Raw genomic sequence first — 16,996 nt, 5'->3', positions numbered from 1 at the left:
ACTCTCAAGATCCTGGGATTAGCAAGTGGCAAAGCCAGGACATAAATGTGGTTTTTTAGTCCAATTATTTCAGCATTCCAGTGTGGGAATCTCAGTGGATCTCAGGATCTTAAAAGTGATCACAAAAAGGAAGACTTGCCCCCAGGTTGCTGTTTATGCAAAGAGGTGGGTTTTCAGATGTCCCTAGGTCATCACAGTCCACCTTATGCTACTGTTCTGGAATTTCCAGTGGGAAGTAACCATTCTCCTTGCTACTCCCTGAATACTTGTACCTTTCTTCTCCTAATGAGTTATGAATGTGTGTTACCTGATATACAATCAGTAGGCAAAAACCACATCATATTCATAGTTATATCCCTCCTAAATCCATGAAAACTGTGCCATACTGTAGGGTCAAGAAAAAAAGCTTGTTTTTTTAAACAAAGGAATGGAAGAATAAGTATACTAGTGAATGAGGTCTTCAGAGACAGAGCATGTGGTGTTTCCACATGAACTTGTTTGGAAGTTTGGCTGGGACTTTTCTTCACTAAACAGTACTAAGCCATTTATTTCAAGACAACATCTACAGGCTTTGAGGCACTACACATGAACCAGGTCCTGCTGTGATCACTGAATCATACCACACATGTTTGAATTCCACCCCACCCCCTATATATCATGTTAGGAAGTGTCAGAAATCACAACCCGCAGGAGAAAAAGAGCATCCCAATGACAAATACCTGCACAGTAAAAGCTTCATGAAGAACTAGCAAACAGCCCACTGAAGAGCATGAAATTCCCATGAGTCTTTTGAGAAGGTAAGTAAGTGAACGCTAGTGCCATTAGCTCTATCTAGGATAGCATTGCATAAAGAGAAATGCCAATTTTATGGGAAGCATTACTGTGGTTCCTTTTGTGGGGAACAATATGGAGAAACTGAAGATTTCCTAGGAGTTCAACAAAACACATGCATACTATTCACTGTTCTCCAAGATGTATGGGGCATGAGCAGATGACAGTTACAGAGTAGAGTTTATTTTTTCTACTTCTATGACAGCTATTACCATCAACCTGTGTTCAAGACCATAGAGTGGGACAGGCCAGGACCAGGGCAGGGAAGGATACTTCTACCAGCTCTGACTTCTGCATATTAGGAATGTTGATTCTTGTTGAGAATAACACAAGCAGAAAGTAGAGAGGAGTAGTGTCTATGGAAGTGACTTACAACAAACACAAGAAGAAATCATCAAAACAGACCAAATGACAGGCCCGCTTGGGGTCTGTATGGACCAATGAGGTGAACTCAGGTATTTGAAACTCATCTGTATTGCCTCTCCATTCTCCACACTTCCCAATACATCTGAAAGAACACATGCAATGAGGCCTAGTAGCCACAGCCCAGCCAGACCTGAAATGAGCAAACTGTCACAATCACCTTGTATTGGGCCCCAGAGGGTAATATGCATTGAAGGAGTGAAGCATGAGGAAAGGACTGAATTAATATTCTCTCTACATAAAGGAATACTATAGTGTTACTGTGGTTTTCATTTTTCTGAAAATGGGCATCCTGTCTTACTCTTCAAAGGCATACATCAATACTTAAAAATCTGTTTGTTTGTTTGTTTGTTTGTTTGTTTTATAAAACACACTATAGTTTCAATCATGAGACAGCCCCTAACAAGTATTTTGTGTCCCCATTTTAAACTATCCTTATGATAAGTGCACATGTGTGGCTTTCATACAACCCCACCCATCCTTTCCATCTCTACTGTTTCAAATCACACTTCCTAGTCTATTCCTCCAAAAAACATGGACTCCATGAACTGATGGATGAAGTGACACGAAGAGAGGAACAGGGACAGAGAGAGGAGGTGTTCAGTGAAGACTGGAGATTCTCAGCTGAGGAAGGTCAAGCAGGCTGTCTGGTCAGGAATGGACTGCCACCTTTTTCTCTGTACCTGAATCCTCCACTTGGTGAAGTCTTTTCTCCCTCAGTTATTCAGACACGATAACCAACCTTCTGTAGCACATTACCAGGGCTCCCTTCTCATTGGATTGCTTTTATTGCCATATGGCTTTTAAAAGAAAAACAAAACAAAATAAAATGGATCATCTTCTGCCTTAATTCCTCTTGTGTCTATCGATCACTCTCTTTCCCCATTTATAACAAAACTCCTGAGGGCTGGAAACCAAGGTTCTAATTCTTTTACAGGCACTTAGAAACCATTTGTCAAAAAAAAAATGAAAAAACAAACAACAACAACAGAAAAAAAACACTGATTCCTAATACTCTCCCTCAGGTGAGCAGAAGTCTCTCTGCCTTCATTTTGCATCTGTCTTCTTAACTTTGCCATCAGACACCTGCTTACCTCTACACATAGGGAGATTCCGCACTCAGAATAGTTGTCTAAGAACTGATGATACCCAACCTCTCTTATCCCATTTCGGGGCTGAAGGCACAAAAACAAGAATAACTGGGGCATCTTATAACCAGGTTTTACTATGCCCCATTCCAGACGCCCTATAAAAGCACCCTGGAGTCTCCGGTCTCTATCCTAAAGCAGCAATCAACTTCAAATCCAAGAACAGCAAAGGTTCACAGACAGCAAGCACAGCTTTGTTGATGTCAGGATGAGATCGATACGCAGCAAGGACAATCATGGACCTGGTTTATTCCCTTTACAATAAGGATTTCTTTGGAGCAACTCGCTCAACCAGAACTTAAATAATGGTCAACCAGACCATACATCAGCTAACACAGCTTAATCATGCATACCTCTTAATAATTGCCCCGTTCTTCCTCTATTTCATCCTTAAACATATGCCAGTGCTCCAAAGATGTAACTATAATTAAATGCTAATAGCCCATTTTTGCTGAATGCCCATTTTGATTAAATCCTTCTCTGACTTCCCTCAATATTACTATTGCTGACTTGCTATGAGCTATACCTGGACTGAACTCAGGAACCCCTGGCCCAAGACTCTGGTTATAATTCTATTCTTATAGCTGTCAGGTAACAACATCAACTGTTCAAACCCATCCCCAGTCCCACTCCATCCACATCATCTGCAGCTATACAGATGTGCTAAGCTCTGTATATCTTAGCTCTCCTGTGCTAAGCTTCCTGATCTTCCCTCCTCCCATCATGCACCTTGATGCTTTTCTTCTGACTCTACATACACCACACCAGGCTCATTAAATGGCTTTTCCACTAGCTGGGCGTCTGGCCAGGACTATACCTTCTACCATATTTCTGCTCCCTTCCAAGTTTATGCTAACATTATCTTCCTAGCATGGTCCATCCCCACCCACCACACTGGCTAGCTCAGCTCACGCTTCTGACCTCCCACCTCGCTTCTGCTGAGCACCTCAGCATGATTGTCATTAAAATGCAGTTCCTAGTTCCGCCCTTATTGCATTTCACACTTCCCTGAACTGTTGGTGCCCCAGAGCAGGGATTTTCTTCACCTGTTCATTCCACTGATTCACCCCAAACTCAGAGACTGACAAATAGCACATAAATGTCATTGAATACATTAATAAATTCATGAATATGTAACTTGTTCAGTGAGCAGCAGGGAACTTCTAAAACTTATTGAACAAGTGTGCTTTAGGAGTTTTACTTGGGTGACTGAGTTCTTAAAAGATCTCAAACTACCTCAGTTACAGCAGGCACGCTGAGCCTCTAATATGGACCATCATGGAACTAAATGTTAGGGAAGGACGCATCACAAGGAGAGGTCTCTGGGATTTCTCCAGATATTCCAGAGAGGGAAAGACTTCTTAGCTGCTTCAAGCAAGTAAACAGGCCTGAGGAACTGCACAGTGGTATCCCAAAGAGCAGCTGGGAAAAAGTGACCTCATGGCATCAAAGTCACACACACGCATCCACTAAGTCCACATTTCAGCAGCCATGCTTCTCGTGGTCATAAATCCAACTCCGGAGAGTAGAAAGAATGCGTCTTTGCCCACCTTTCTCAATGCTTCCTCCACAGCCCTTCCACATGGCTAAGAAGCAAAAACTGATGCTGCTTCCAGCTTTCCGTGAACACGTTTGCTAGTGTGGCCATCATTATTCTCAGAGAATATTCTGGCCAAGGAGAACCATGTCACCCTGTGGCTGAGCCTGTGAACCAGACTGGAGGGAACCTGTGTCTTCCCACCAACACGCGCACACACACATACACACACACACACACATGGCCCTCAGTTGTACACACGGTGTTCATAACATATTCTAGAAACTGAAGGAGACTGTTATATGGGCTTTTAAAATTTTACCTTATTTCTTACATTATTTTTTAGCATTTGAACTTAAATAAAGCATTTGGATATGACACCTAGCCAATGACAACAGTATTCTTGATTTCAGCCCTTACTTCCAACATAAAATACTTTAGAATCATTTTTAAAATGTTGAAATGTTCAAAGTAAAAGATAGATAAGCCTTCATTTTACAAAAAAAAGTTTTCCTGTCTTATCAACCATTTGTCTGGTATGACAATTCCTGAGTAGAAATGGGTCTGTCTGTCTCTCTCTCTCTTTCTCTGTATGTGTGTGTATGTGTGTGTGTGTGTGTGTGTGTGTCTGTATGTGTCCCTTCCCTTTGTGTGTGATCTCTCATCACACTAAGATGCCCCAAGACAGGTTTAATCAAGCTGCCTTCTGGCCCTATCATCCAGCCTTCATCCTATCACCATAACACATGCATCTCATAATCCCACCACCATCAACAATGTACTGATGAGCTGTAATGACTGAGCCATGTCACTGTGCAGAAAGGAGGGGACAAAAAAAATCAACTCATTTGTTCTCGCAGAGGGGCCACCAATCAGCTGGAGACAAAGCCTGACTTCAGAGGTCAGAGGTGCAGCACCCATCGCCATGTGTGGCATCATTGAAAGACGAGTATCTGGTCTGGTCTCAGGACTAGCCTCACTGCAACTATCCCTTAATAATCCTCTGCTCATCCACTCAGGTTCTTCTTTGTTTTCAAGGGAGCCAGCTATAATCCCATCAGAGGCAGTGTGCAGGAAGAGCAAACACCTTTTGTTTCCAAGGTCTGATGCAGGATCAGGTACTAATGAGAACAGCGCCCATCATGAGGAAGGCAGGATGCAAGGATGTTGATGCAGCCTACGGTAGGGTCATTCAACCTCTTTGTGGTCTGTCTATACTCGGGTGTGCTTGGTAATGCTTGACTTCACAGAGCCTCAGCACACCAGAGCCTTTGTTCTGTCTTCTAAGCACTCCCTGCCTGGCTTAGCTCATCAGCTGACTCAGCCTTAAATAGCACTTCCTGCTCTATCCAGCATATTTGCCAAATCATACAATTTAACTACACACACTCCCAGATTGCTAGTGGTATACACAGGACAGAGGGCCTCATGCAACTCTTTCACAACCCTAAATTGTACAAAGCACCCAACCTATTTTTAAGGATTCAGACCAAAGAAAGAATCAGCTTCCTCTACTTCCTCAGGTATAAAAGGGTAGAAGCCAGACTTGCACAGTCCTCCTGACTAGTGTTCATCAAGTTTATTCTGACTTGTTGAAAGCTATAGATGTCTGACAGTCGAGTTTAAAACTACACATAATTGCATTAAGTGGCCTCTGAATTTCTACAGGACATTATTTTCAGAAATCATCTTCAGATATATGAAAATCAATAAACATATAAAATAGGAGAAACATGCACACACACTATTTGCTTACAATCCTATATATTTTAAATCATCCCTACCCTACTGCCTGACTGCCTAACACAATGCCTAGATATTCCTCCACTTAAATGGATTTCGTATAGTATAGGGCACAAAGTTAACTCATGCTTTCCTTGGGGAAATTTCTGTTTGAAGATTTTCATTCTGTGGGTAGAATCAGTTAAAACAGGATAGACTATAGCTCAATCATTGCATTCTGCCAAACCAATTTAAGGAGAGACAGAGAGACAGAGACAGAGAAAGAGGGTGGAGGAGGAATCTTAAGAAATTGGATACAGGAATGGAAATTTTAAATTGTACATTCTAACAACAATAAAGAAGCTCAAAGTTTTTTATTCTTTACTCTGTTTTCTACATGCAGAATTTCTCTACTGGTAGGCAGGCACTGGAGGGAAACATGGGTAACCACAGCTACTCACAAGTCACTGGTATGGCATGGGTAGGGAGCTGCCTGTGCCTGTGTGGTTGGCTCCAGGGATTCCTGCCCAGTCTGTACCACAATGATGGCTCTCTCGATCATGTCTTGTAGTGGAACAAAAATGTAGTTATATTTGAACCCGTTGGCTGGTAGATTCTGAGGATGAAACTTCCAGGAAGGATTTTTTATCATGTCTGTCCTCATGCTGTATAAAACATTGGTCCGGATTGTATATGTGACATGGGGTGGCAATTTGTGAGGTGCTGATCTAATGTGTCTATGTCCTAAGGAACTGTTGAATATAATACCTGGTAACAGGAAAGAAAAAAGTGTTATACAACTCATAGATGTGACACACAGGAGGGGCAAGAATGTGAGCAGGCCTGGATTCTACACAGCCTTCCACTCTTGTAGCAGGTGAACGTAACCTCAGGAAGGCAAGCAAATGCACTATGCTGTTTCATAAGCAACTGAAGCAAGACCCATAATTCCCAGTCCCAGGCACCTTTCCAGCTTATAAAAGACAATATTGTCTTATCACAAACACAAAGACTTTATTCGTTTCACATTTTAAATAGACTTGAAAAATTACTCAGAGCAGATCAGATAATCAGGCATTGTCTCCCTGGGACAACAAGTCCAGCTGGCTGCACAGAATATGCCTCTTTAGGTACTTATCACTTGTAGCTTAAATATAAGATGCTGCTCTCTGCTACACAGGTCCTCTGAATTTAATGCAGAAAGATTATTATATGCTAAGCTGTCTTTTCTCAAAATTCAAACCCCTGCAGGTCAGAATGTGTTCATTTTAGGAGAAAGCATTGTGTGAGTACCTGTATGTGCCTCTGTGTATGTGTGTATGTGTGTGTGTGTATGTGTGTGTTTAATATATGTCTTTGTGTGTGCATATATCTGGTTAATATGTATCTTTGTGTGTGTGAACATGTGTATATGTCTGCTTAATATATGTCATAGTGGGGTGCTGTATGGATATGTAAGGTTAATATATGTCTTTGTGTATGTGTGTATGTATGTGTGTGTCTATGTGTATGTATGTATTTAAGAGTCTATGTGTATATCTGGTTACCATATGTGTTTGTGCATGTATGTGTGTTACTGTTTATATGTGTCTGATTAATATATGTATTTATATGTATGCATGTATGCATGTGTGTGTACATGTATATGCATGTGGAGGCCACAGGGAACATCAGGTGTCTTTTTCTACAATCACGATCCTATTCCCTTGAGACAGAATCTCCATCTGAACCTGAAACTAGGCTCGTAGTCAAAAGCCTCAGCAAGAAATAAAAGTAATGGAGGAAGTTTGAGTACTGCTTCTCATGCGAGATTTCACTATAAAATGAAGTCAAAACAGTAAAGTCAGACATAGCAGGTAGTGGTACCCTTAGGATTGTGAATAGTTGCCTGTCATTACAGCATTGGGAACATCTATTCACTAGCTCCATGCATATACCTCTGTTCCATTTTATGATTTATGTAGAAGATGACTTCTCCAGTCTACTTAAGATGCACTCAGGGAGATGAGACAAACTGACCACCTATCGGAGCTCGAGCACTAGTGAGCACATCTTTTCTGACAAGTACTTACTGGCCAAGAAAGTATTCTGCTGCATGAGTTCATGTGCCTTGGTCTCCAGGGTGTCAACAGTCTCCACTGCCTGGAATCGATCCAACAACACACAGGAAGAAAGATTGGCCAAGATGCCACCCAAGAACTGGAAGTGCCCAGCCTCCACATGGTTAAACATCTTATCCAGCATCTGCCCTGGAAACAGCAAACAAATTAGAACCAATCAACTTCTCTTTCACTCCAGGGTTCCAGGGAGTATCAAACAAATGAATATAAAAATGAATGTGCTTCTTCATTTAAAAAGAGCTCAAAAGACACCAGTTTTATTCATACCCAGAATGGACTGTTTGCCAACAGCAAAATCTCACGTGTGTGTATGTGTAGTAATAATGATACATCAAATAGGAAAAAAATAAAAGAAATTACTGATGTTCATAAAGGATCTTACCTAATCAATTGACGAATTTTTGATGACTCTAGTTGGCAAAGGTCAAAGGTGGAGGACTAGTATTTGTAGAAAGTAGGTCACCAGGGCAGGTCCCTTCCCCTGACCTTTTCCAGCATGACCTTTCTTCTTCTTCCTGCTACTATTATCTAAGCTGCTGGGTGCTAAGGAATATTAAGCCACACCTCTCCCTTCAGGGTGACTGACACCTCTGAAACTCTAAGCCAAAGGAACCATCCCTCCACTCAGCTGTTTACATCACATTTTGTCATAACAAGCAAACTTTGATGATGTTTTTACCTCTAAAGATAAAAATGGCATTAATGTTCAAACAGAGGAAAAAAGTGCAGGAATGATCACAAGAAACTTCTCTCAATTGAATGATAATCCTCAGGCCTAAAGCAGGAGTTCCTTCTAAGAATTAGGGTCCACTTGTGACCAAAAAAAAAAAATAAATAAATATTCCTAGTAACAACATTTAGAAAGCATGAAAGAATTTTAGAAATAACGGATGGGTAAATGGTTCAGGTATAGGAAGACCTAAGTTTAGATCTCCAATAAATAGTTGAAAAACTGGGTGTAGCCACACAAAACCGTCACCCCAAAATTGGTGGTAGGGAGATATGAAGGGGGGACAAGCAGGACTAGGTCGGCCTAGACAAAAAGCAGCCCACCCAGGTTTAGTGAGAGACGGTCACTCAAGGGAATAAGAAAGGGAGCAAGAGTGGGGGATAGCAAATGGCTTTCCCCAGGCTCTGCAGGTAGAATGGGTGCAGGCACCCCATGCACACATGTGTACACACACACATTAAATAAATGAGCACTTAAACAATCTTTACTATGGCTTCAAACAATAAGCCAAGCAGGGCAGACTTGAAGATCTGAGATCTGAGATAAAAATGGATACCCAGGCTTCCTGCTATTGAGCATCACTAAGAACTAAGGAACTCAAAGGAGAGGAGATGGGCTTGCTGTTTAAGAGCACGGCTTGCTCCTGCAGAGGACCTGGGTTTAGTTCTTAGCACCCACGTGGTAGCTCACAACCATCAGGAAACTCCAGTTCCAGGAGATCTTATGTCTTCTTCGGAACTCAAGTACCAGGCACACACATGTGGTATGCATACACACATGTAGGCAAAACACTCAGACACATAAAACTTTATCATATGTGTGTGTGTGTGTGTGTGTGTGTATAACACATACACGTGCGCACACACAGTCCAGAAGTTCCATGGGGCTTAGACTTCACAGGCTTCCAAGAATGTGGACTCTAGTAACACCTATTTTTCTATTCAGACCCTTCACTACCCTAGTGGTACTATGGCTCAGGGGCAGAAGAAAGTGGACAGCAGGTTCCAATGGGATTAAAAAAAGTGACCCCACAACAGTTCTCTGCCAAAATCAAGGAAATGATCTACTGAAAATAACACCATTAGAGGGGTGTAAATTCATTTTTACAACTACTTTTCACTATGAAATGTCTGATCATCAATGAAAATATTTAATATTCATTAGCAATAAAGCAGAATAACCAAAATTCAAGAGAAAAAACAAAGACCAACAAAAGACAAATAGTGTTGTAAATAGCAGGGAATTAAAATATAATTAGGCCCAATTATGCTGAAAAATAGAGAGACTTTTAATAAAAAAGCTAAAAAATGCAAAAAGATATAAATGGAAAATACAACAATTGAAATAAATTTATGGGAGATGAAATCTAGCTAAAGAAAATCAGCATGAAAAAATATCACAAAGCAGAAAGCTCCAATAAGCCACAGCTGAAAAATCTCACGTCATGAACTTTGTTTTCATACTGAAAATTCCTGTATAAAATTATCTTCCGTCTGATGTGTGGTAGCTACAAGAATTTTGTATGTAGATTTGGGTCTCATCCCTAAGTTACCCCTTTAAGTGTACACAAAGCCTCGCAAATCTGAAACTCTTGTGTCCCAAGCATTTAAAGTAAGAGATATTCAACCTAACCTTACTACTTTTACAAGTAGCACATTCATCAATAATTTTTCAATAAATTAAGTATTGTGCCTTATGACATGTTTTCCTTTCCCTAGCCCTTCTGTTGTAATCAGAGACTTGCAGATGTAAACAAGCTTTGTGGCATGTCTACTTCAAGCCCTTCAGGTCCAGTTAGTGGGACAGACATGGGGAAGGTAAAAGTATATTTGATGTTACCAGCAACTGCATAGCCAGTGGGTAGGATCCAAGCCGCACAGCCCTGGAAAGATGAATCCAAGGCACGCTTACCATATGTCTGCAGGTCTTCAGTGAGCTTGTCCATGTCAATATGCAACTGGCTCTCTACAAAGTTTCTTATAAATTTGTTTCTCAGGGCATCCTAAAGGAAAACAAGGAAGCTTAACAGAAATAATTGTATCCTGTCTTCTTACTTAATAATTCTCATTAAACTTACTCGAAGTTTTATGACACAGGCAAAAGAAACATAAAATCTAGCCACGTAAAAGAAGTTTAAGGTATGCCTAGGGTAGCTGTCAACTTGACAAAAAAGGAAGTTACTTGAGAAAGGGGACTCTCAGTTGTGAAAATGTTCCCATTAGATTGGCCTGTGGCAAGTCTTTGCAGCATTTTCTTGTTCTATGACCAATATGAGAAAGCCCAGCTCCCTGTCTGCAGTGTCATCCGTGTGCTAGTCGTCCTGGGTTGTATAAAGAGCAAGCCACTAGTGCAAGCCAGTAAGCAGCATCCCTCCATGATTTCTGCTTCAGTTCCTGCCTTAACTTCCTTCAAGGATGAACCATCATTTGGAAATGTAATTGAAATAAATTCTACCTTCCCCAAGTTGCTTTTGTTCATGGTATTTTATCTCAGCAATAGAAACCCTAAGGCAAGCCATTATAATAAAATAAGCAAGTCAGAATTTGATACAATCTTGAACCTTAAAAAATAAAGGTAATGATTATAAATATTATAATTGAAAAGATGTTCTAATACCGAAAATTAGTAGATTTGAGCAAATTTTCCTAATGAAGCCAGAGAGCTATCTTTTCTTTCCCATGATGCCTCCTCTGAATCGTGTTTGTGCAAGTCTGCTGTCTGCAGAGAAGTAGTAGTCACACAGGATTCCAGCCTTTCTTGGACCCTTTCTTGAGGCTAACGTACAAAGCTGTGCCTTCAAAAGTAGCTGATGCTTTGGTTTTCTCTTGATGCTTTAATGCTACCTCGCCTGTCGATGGTTTTGCTATGGAGAGTTCTCCAAAATTTATCTGCCGTAATAAAATTCTTCAGTTTGGTTTTGCAATGGATATATGTATATTTAAAACACATTATCATAGCCAAATACTATCAAGAAACACACACACACACACAGTGGATACAGACACAGCGGATCTTTATGGCAGACTTAAGATGTGTGGGAGTTATTAAATTTGCTAGCTCTGGAAGGGCAAGATGGCTTAGTAGTTAAAGACTCTTGCTGTGAAGACTGAGACCTGAGTTCAGTTCCCTGGTCCCAAATACTGGAGAGAGTATGCACATGCACATCTATACCTAAATATATCTAAATATGTTTTCTTAAGAGACTTTCTAGTTTGTTAATGGATAGTGATAGTTATCTATGCTTTAGACTAGAACTGCAATGTATTAGGCCTTCTCACACCATCTGTTCCTTCTGCATGTAAACTCCGTCTCTGCACACCCCTGCCTTGTCCTTTATTGGTTTTATCTAGTCAGATCTATGGAAGTAAGACTGTAATATGAAGTCTGGCTGCTTGCTCTTTCTTAAATCGTGTCTATCTTCCTTGACTTGGCATTAGCTATTTGCCAGACAGTGTGCAGAGTACTTTATTACACATTAGTTCATTTAATCTCGGAGAATTCCTTAGGGGAAAGTACCGCTACATTTTACCGGAAGGAAAATAAACTGGAGAACAGATGGAGCACCACCCAACAGCAGTAAGGACGCCATCTAGTGGCAGAGCCAGGCTTGAACCTTACTGCAGACACTGAGCTTTCCAAGACACCAAGAGATCCCTGAGAAGAAGTAAGCTGTGACCATGCAGCCTGAGTAGGGTAAACATTCTGTAAGGCTGAATGACTGACTTTGATTTCTGACATTTTTTCTTGTGAGTAGACATCTTGTGGTGTCAGGCTCCTCTTAGCGGTCTAGAGGCTCCCAGTACACCATTGCCTAGGTGCTTATATTTGTAGCTACAACAAAGACCTTATAAAACCCAAAGCATCTTCTATCAGGTCCATTACAGAAACAGCTGATGAGACCCATGTTAACAAAGGAATCCATGGGCAGACAAATTAAAGAAGAAGAGGATTACAGCACTAGAGGCCATGTTTGTGAAGCTGCAGCGCTGACTGACCAGAGTCTGGAGCCTCGCCTTGTGTCTGTCTCCTTGTTTGGTGTCAGATGTGCACCATCATCACATGCACGTGCTTCTGCTTTGCCCCAGCACACCCCCCACAACTTTTTTTGCTTTAGCAGCTGTTTCTTGTGGTGAAATTATTTCTTTCCAAATTAATATGTCTTATTCTGTGAGAGTTTGATACATTTAAATAATGTCTATTGATCATATCCATTCACCAACTCGCCCAACTCCCCCTAGCATGCCCTGTCTATCTCTCCCTGAACTGAAAATCTTTTAATGTTATTTTTGTTATAATTAACTGAGTCCAGTTAGTGCTATTATGTGCACGTGGGTTTGTAGCCACACACTGGGGCACGAGCAACCTACCAGCAGCCACATTCCCATGTGATGGAGACCATCTTCTCTTAGAGAACCTAGACCCACCCAAGATCTTTTCATCCCTGGCCACCCTCAAAGCTCAGCTCTCTTAAATGCAAAGATGTTATCATTTTCTTGTTCACAAGTAAGAAGCCCAAAGCACAGGCCTAGACAGTGACAAGGTCACAATGAAGCATAGCGACCTCTTGTGGCCCCTACGTCCATAACATGAACTCTTTGTCCAGTGGGTATCATGTAATTCAAACATGAGCACAATGTGGGACAATTATCTCATACTACCAGGTTTTCAAGTTATAATTTCACTAATGCCCAAAAGTTATTAGGTGACCCACCTGAACTCTCATTTTATAAGTGATGGCTTTTGAGGTCTAAAGAAATGGACCTGTTTAAAGCCATAATTTGTCAATATTAGAGATTTTAATCTTTATTCACATATACTAATTATAGATAATAATGGGTTTCAATATAAAATCTCCATATATATATGTATATATATATATACATATTACATTTGATTATATTCATACCCTGCTCCCTTCCCACTCCCTCCTTCCCAGCTGGGCTCCTTTCTGTTTCTATCTAGTATCTTGGTTTTATTTTCTTTTTCTATTTTGGGTGACCTGTACAGTATTGAGAAATGATATTATAATAAACTTACAACTGAAAAGAATGAAAGCTATTTTAAAAGCATTAAATTTAATAACAAATTTAAATAATCAATATTAGTAAATTATTAATTTTACATAGTGCCAATTTGCATGGAGAAACACTAAAATTCATAACAGATTTTAAGCATATCTGACTGTTGAAAACGTTCCTAGTCCCCTGGACCCATGCATGCTTCACACTAGTTAAATTTTCCATAGGAACAACCCATATCTCAGTTAAATTGCAGTAGGCAATTCCTAGCCCTAGGTCACTACCTCAGTCACATACCTGCAACTGGTTGAACATTTGACCATTTCCACTTCCCTGGAAAAGACTGGATATCTTCAGAAATGTTTCCAATAAAACTTTTATTTTATCCACAAAGTAAAACGTATAATTAGCCTGCAATGTGGAGTACATGAAGATATGTCTTTAATTGTTATGTCAAGCTAGAACAAGGTAGCAAACATCATAGTGGCATGGTCATCCCAGGATCAGACATTTGCATGAAAGTATCCAGTGCTCTCTAAGGAGACATGTCTTCTAGATCTTTCCATTACATATGCCTGACACTTGCCACTGTATTCCCATGGTTAGGCCCTCTGGTATGCAGAGAAAATATCTTTATATATACTGACTAAGCAAAATACATTTGCATACATCTCCAGTTACTCCAAAATATGTCCTCAAATAATAGCTATATGTTTGTTTTCTAGTACCAGTAGAGATTAAATGTTATTCCTTTATTGCTGCTGGCAGAGTACAGTCATACACAATTTTTCAAAAATAATTTGATGTTATAAAATTATACACAGTCACAAGCCCATAAAAATGTTCATACCTTATTCCTCTTGGGATAAAAAAAAAATCTATCCTAGGAAATAACTTAAATAAATATAAAATTATATCCAAAAAGATGACAGTTGCAACAATTATATCTAATATTGAAAATGGTCTTCCATAATATCAAAAAAAGAAATAAGGAAGGAAAATTTGAGAGTCTGGTCATTTCTCCCAAGGGTCACTGGGAGTTTCTCTCAGCAGCACGGGAAGTAAAGAACACTCACTACAGCTAGCAGAGGAAACTTCTAACACTTAATTTTAGTATTCAGGAAACGCAAGTGCAGAGTGCTATAACCACTAAGCTAAATGAACAGATTGATGCTTTGGCAGGAGACAGAGTACACACCAAATTTTCACCATGCTGTTAAAAAAAAAATCACACAGGCACAAACAGGTTGAATACATTATAAATGCAATAATTTAGAGGGTTATAAAAACTTTTAACCCTGATATAGGGAATAGGCACACATAAATCCATGACTATGTGAATAAATATAGATAAAGTAATATCAAATTCAATAAGTAAAAATACACTAACTTATTTTACATATGCAACCCTGACCTTCCAAAGCCCAAGAATTTATTACAAATTTATTTCAAAGAGCATATTGTTTAAATGTATATTATTAATTTTTAATCAAAATTTCATGCAAATAATTTTGAAATTTAAAACAAATTTTAACCATATTTCCTTACGTTTTAAGAGTGTGTTATGTAACTTCATTAGTCATCAGGGAAATGCAAATCAAAACAACCCTGAGATTTCACCTTACACCAGTCAGAATGGCTAAGATTAAAATCTCAGGAGACAGCAGGTGTTGGCGAGGATGTGGAGAAAGAGGAACACTCCTCCACTGCTAGTGGGATTGCAAATTGGTACAACCACTCTGGGAATCAGTCTGGCGGTTCCTCAGAAAACTGGGCATGTCACTTCCGAAAGATCCTGCTATACCACTCCTGGGCATATACCCAGAGGATTCCCCAGCATGTAATTAGGATACATGTTCCACTATGTTCATAGCAGCCCTATTTATAATAGCCAGAAGCTGGAAAGAACCCAGGTATCCCTCAACAGAAAAAATGGATGCAAAAAAATGTGGTATATATACACAATGGAGTACTATTCAGCCATTAGAAACAATGAATTCATGAAATTCTTAGGCAAATGGATGGAGCTGGAGAACATCATACTAAGTGAGGTAACCCAGTCTCAAAAGATCAATCATGGTATGCACTCACTAATAAGTGGATATTAGCCTGGAAAACTGGAATACCCAAAACATAATCCACACATCAAATGAGGTACAAGAAGAACAGAGGAGTGGTCCCTGGTTCTGGAAAGACTCATTGCAGCAGTATAAGGCAAAACCAGAACAGGGAAGTGGGAAGGGGTGGGTAGGATAACAGGAGGAGGGAAGGGGGCTTATGTGACTTTCAGGGAGTGGGGGGCCAGAAAAGGGGAAATTATTTGAAATGTAAATAAAAAATATATCGAATAAAAAAAAAAAGAGTGTGTTGTGTAAATTACCCAATAAAAAATTAAAATACCAAAAGAAAAGTATTCACTGTAACAATTTTTGTGCCAATGAACAAATAAAGTTACATAGTTAAGGATTATCATAAAAAATTAGAATACCATTAGTTATCAAAATGTATTGGGTATAACTGAAGTTCAGATCCAAATACATTTGTTATTAAACTGAAAAGTAAAAGGTAATCATACATTTAACACATTAGTAAAATAGTAAGACTGGCAGGTGGTATTCTTGCTTGTCCCAAGCCTTTAACAGTGTACAACAATTTTTTTTTTAATTTGAAAGAGCACAACATGAGATAAGGAGTTATATAGGAAGGTTTGGAGAGATGAAATAGAAAAAGAGAAAGAAATATTATAATTTTAACAAACAAATAATTTAAAAATATATAAGTAAAAACCATAAAACAGAATGTCTAAGGAAGAAGGAAGAGATTAATTGAGATAAATGTAAAATAAATGATTTACAAAAGCAGAAGAGATTTTTCTGCATGAATAACAAAATGTGTATATCTCATGGAAGCTCAGTTCTCAGTTATTTAAAATTTGCTGAACTACTCGGATTCATTTAAATCATTTAATACATGATAAATATTGAATTTTAGTTTGCTTTCTGTTGCTGTGATTAACACCATGACCGAACGCTACTTGAGGAGTAAAGGGTTTATTTATCTTATAGACTACAGTTCTTCTCCAGGGAAGCCTGGGCAGAACTGAGAGAGCACAGAAGAACGCTTGCTGGCTTGCCTTCTCTGTCTTACTCAGTTACCTTTCTTATATAGTCCAGGCCCCACTGTGCTGGAATGACACTGTCCACAGTGGGTTGGGTCCTTATATCCATCAACAACTAAGAAAATGCTCCAGAGACATTGGCACAGGCCAATGTGATCTAGGAGTCTCCTCAATGGAGATTCCTTTTTCCTATGTGACTATGGGTTCTATTAAACTGACAGCTGAATGACATATTGATAAGTATGATTATAAAGTTCGGGATAATTTACATATAATAATATCAGTAAAACTATCAAATGTAAAAATTCCTTATAACACATTCCGATGTATGATGCTTGTTTTTATATTT

At 39.5% G+C, this 16,996-nt stretch overlaps 1 protein-coding gene across 1 annotated transcript in view; it reads right to left on the bottom strand.

Annotated features, from left to right (window-relative positions):
* Positions 1-16,996, bottom strand: part of Abca13 (ATP binding cassette subfamily A member 13) — a 450,643-nt gene that overhangs the window by 279,397 nt on the left and 154,250 nt on the right. The window contains exons 28-31 of the mRNA XM_052199718.1: positions 13,827-13,940; positions 10,423-10,513; positions 7,734-7,910; positions 6,123-6,429 (exon numbers count right to left, since the gene is read on the bottom strand). Of these exons, the coding sequence (XP_052055678.1) occupies positions 6,123-6,429; positions 7,734-7,910; positions 10,423-10,513; positions 13,827-13,940 (689 nt within the window). The remainder of the gene's footprint in view (positions 1-6,122; positions 6,430-7,733; positions 7,911-10,422; positions 10,514-13,826; positions 13,941-16,996) is intronic.

Source organism: Apodemus sylvaticus, chromosome 11 (genome assembly GCF_947179515.1).
Source record: "Apodemus sylvaticus chromosome 11, mApoSyl1.1, whole genome shotgun sequence".
In the NCBI taxonomy this organism is placed as follows: domain Eukaryota; kingdom Metazoa; phylum Chordata; class Mammalia; order Rodentia; family Muridae; genus Apodemus; species Apodemus sylvaticus.
The sequence above is the reverse complement of the archived record's forward strand: the minus strand, read 5'-3'. Positions and strand labels throughout refer to the sequence as shown.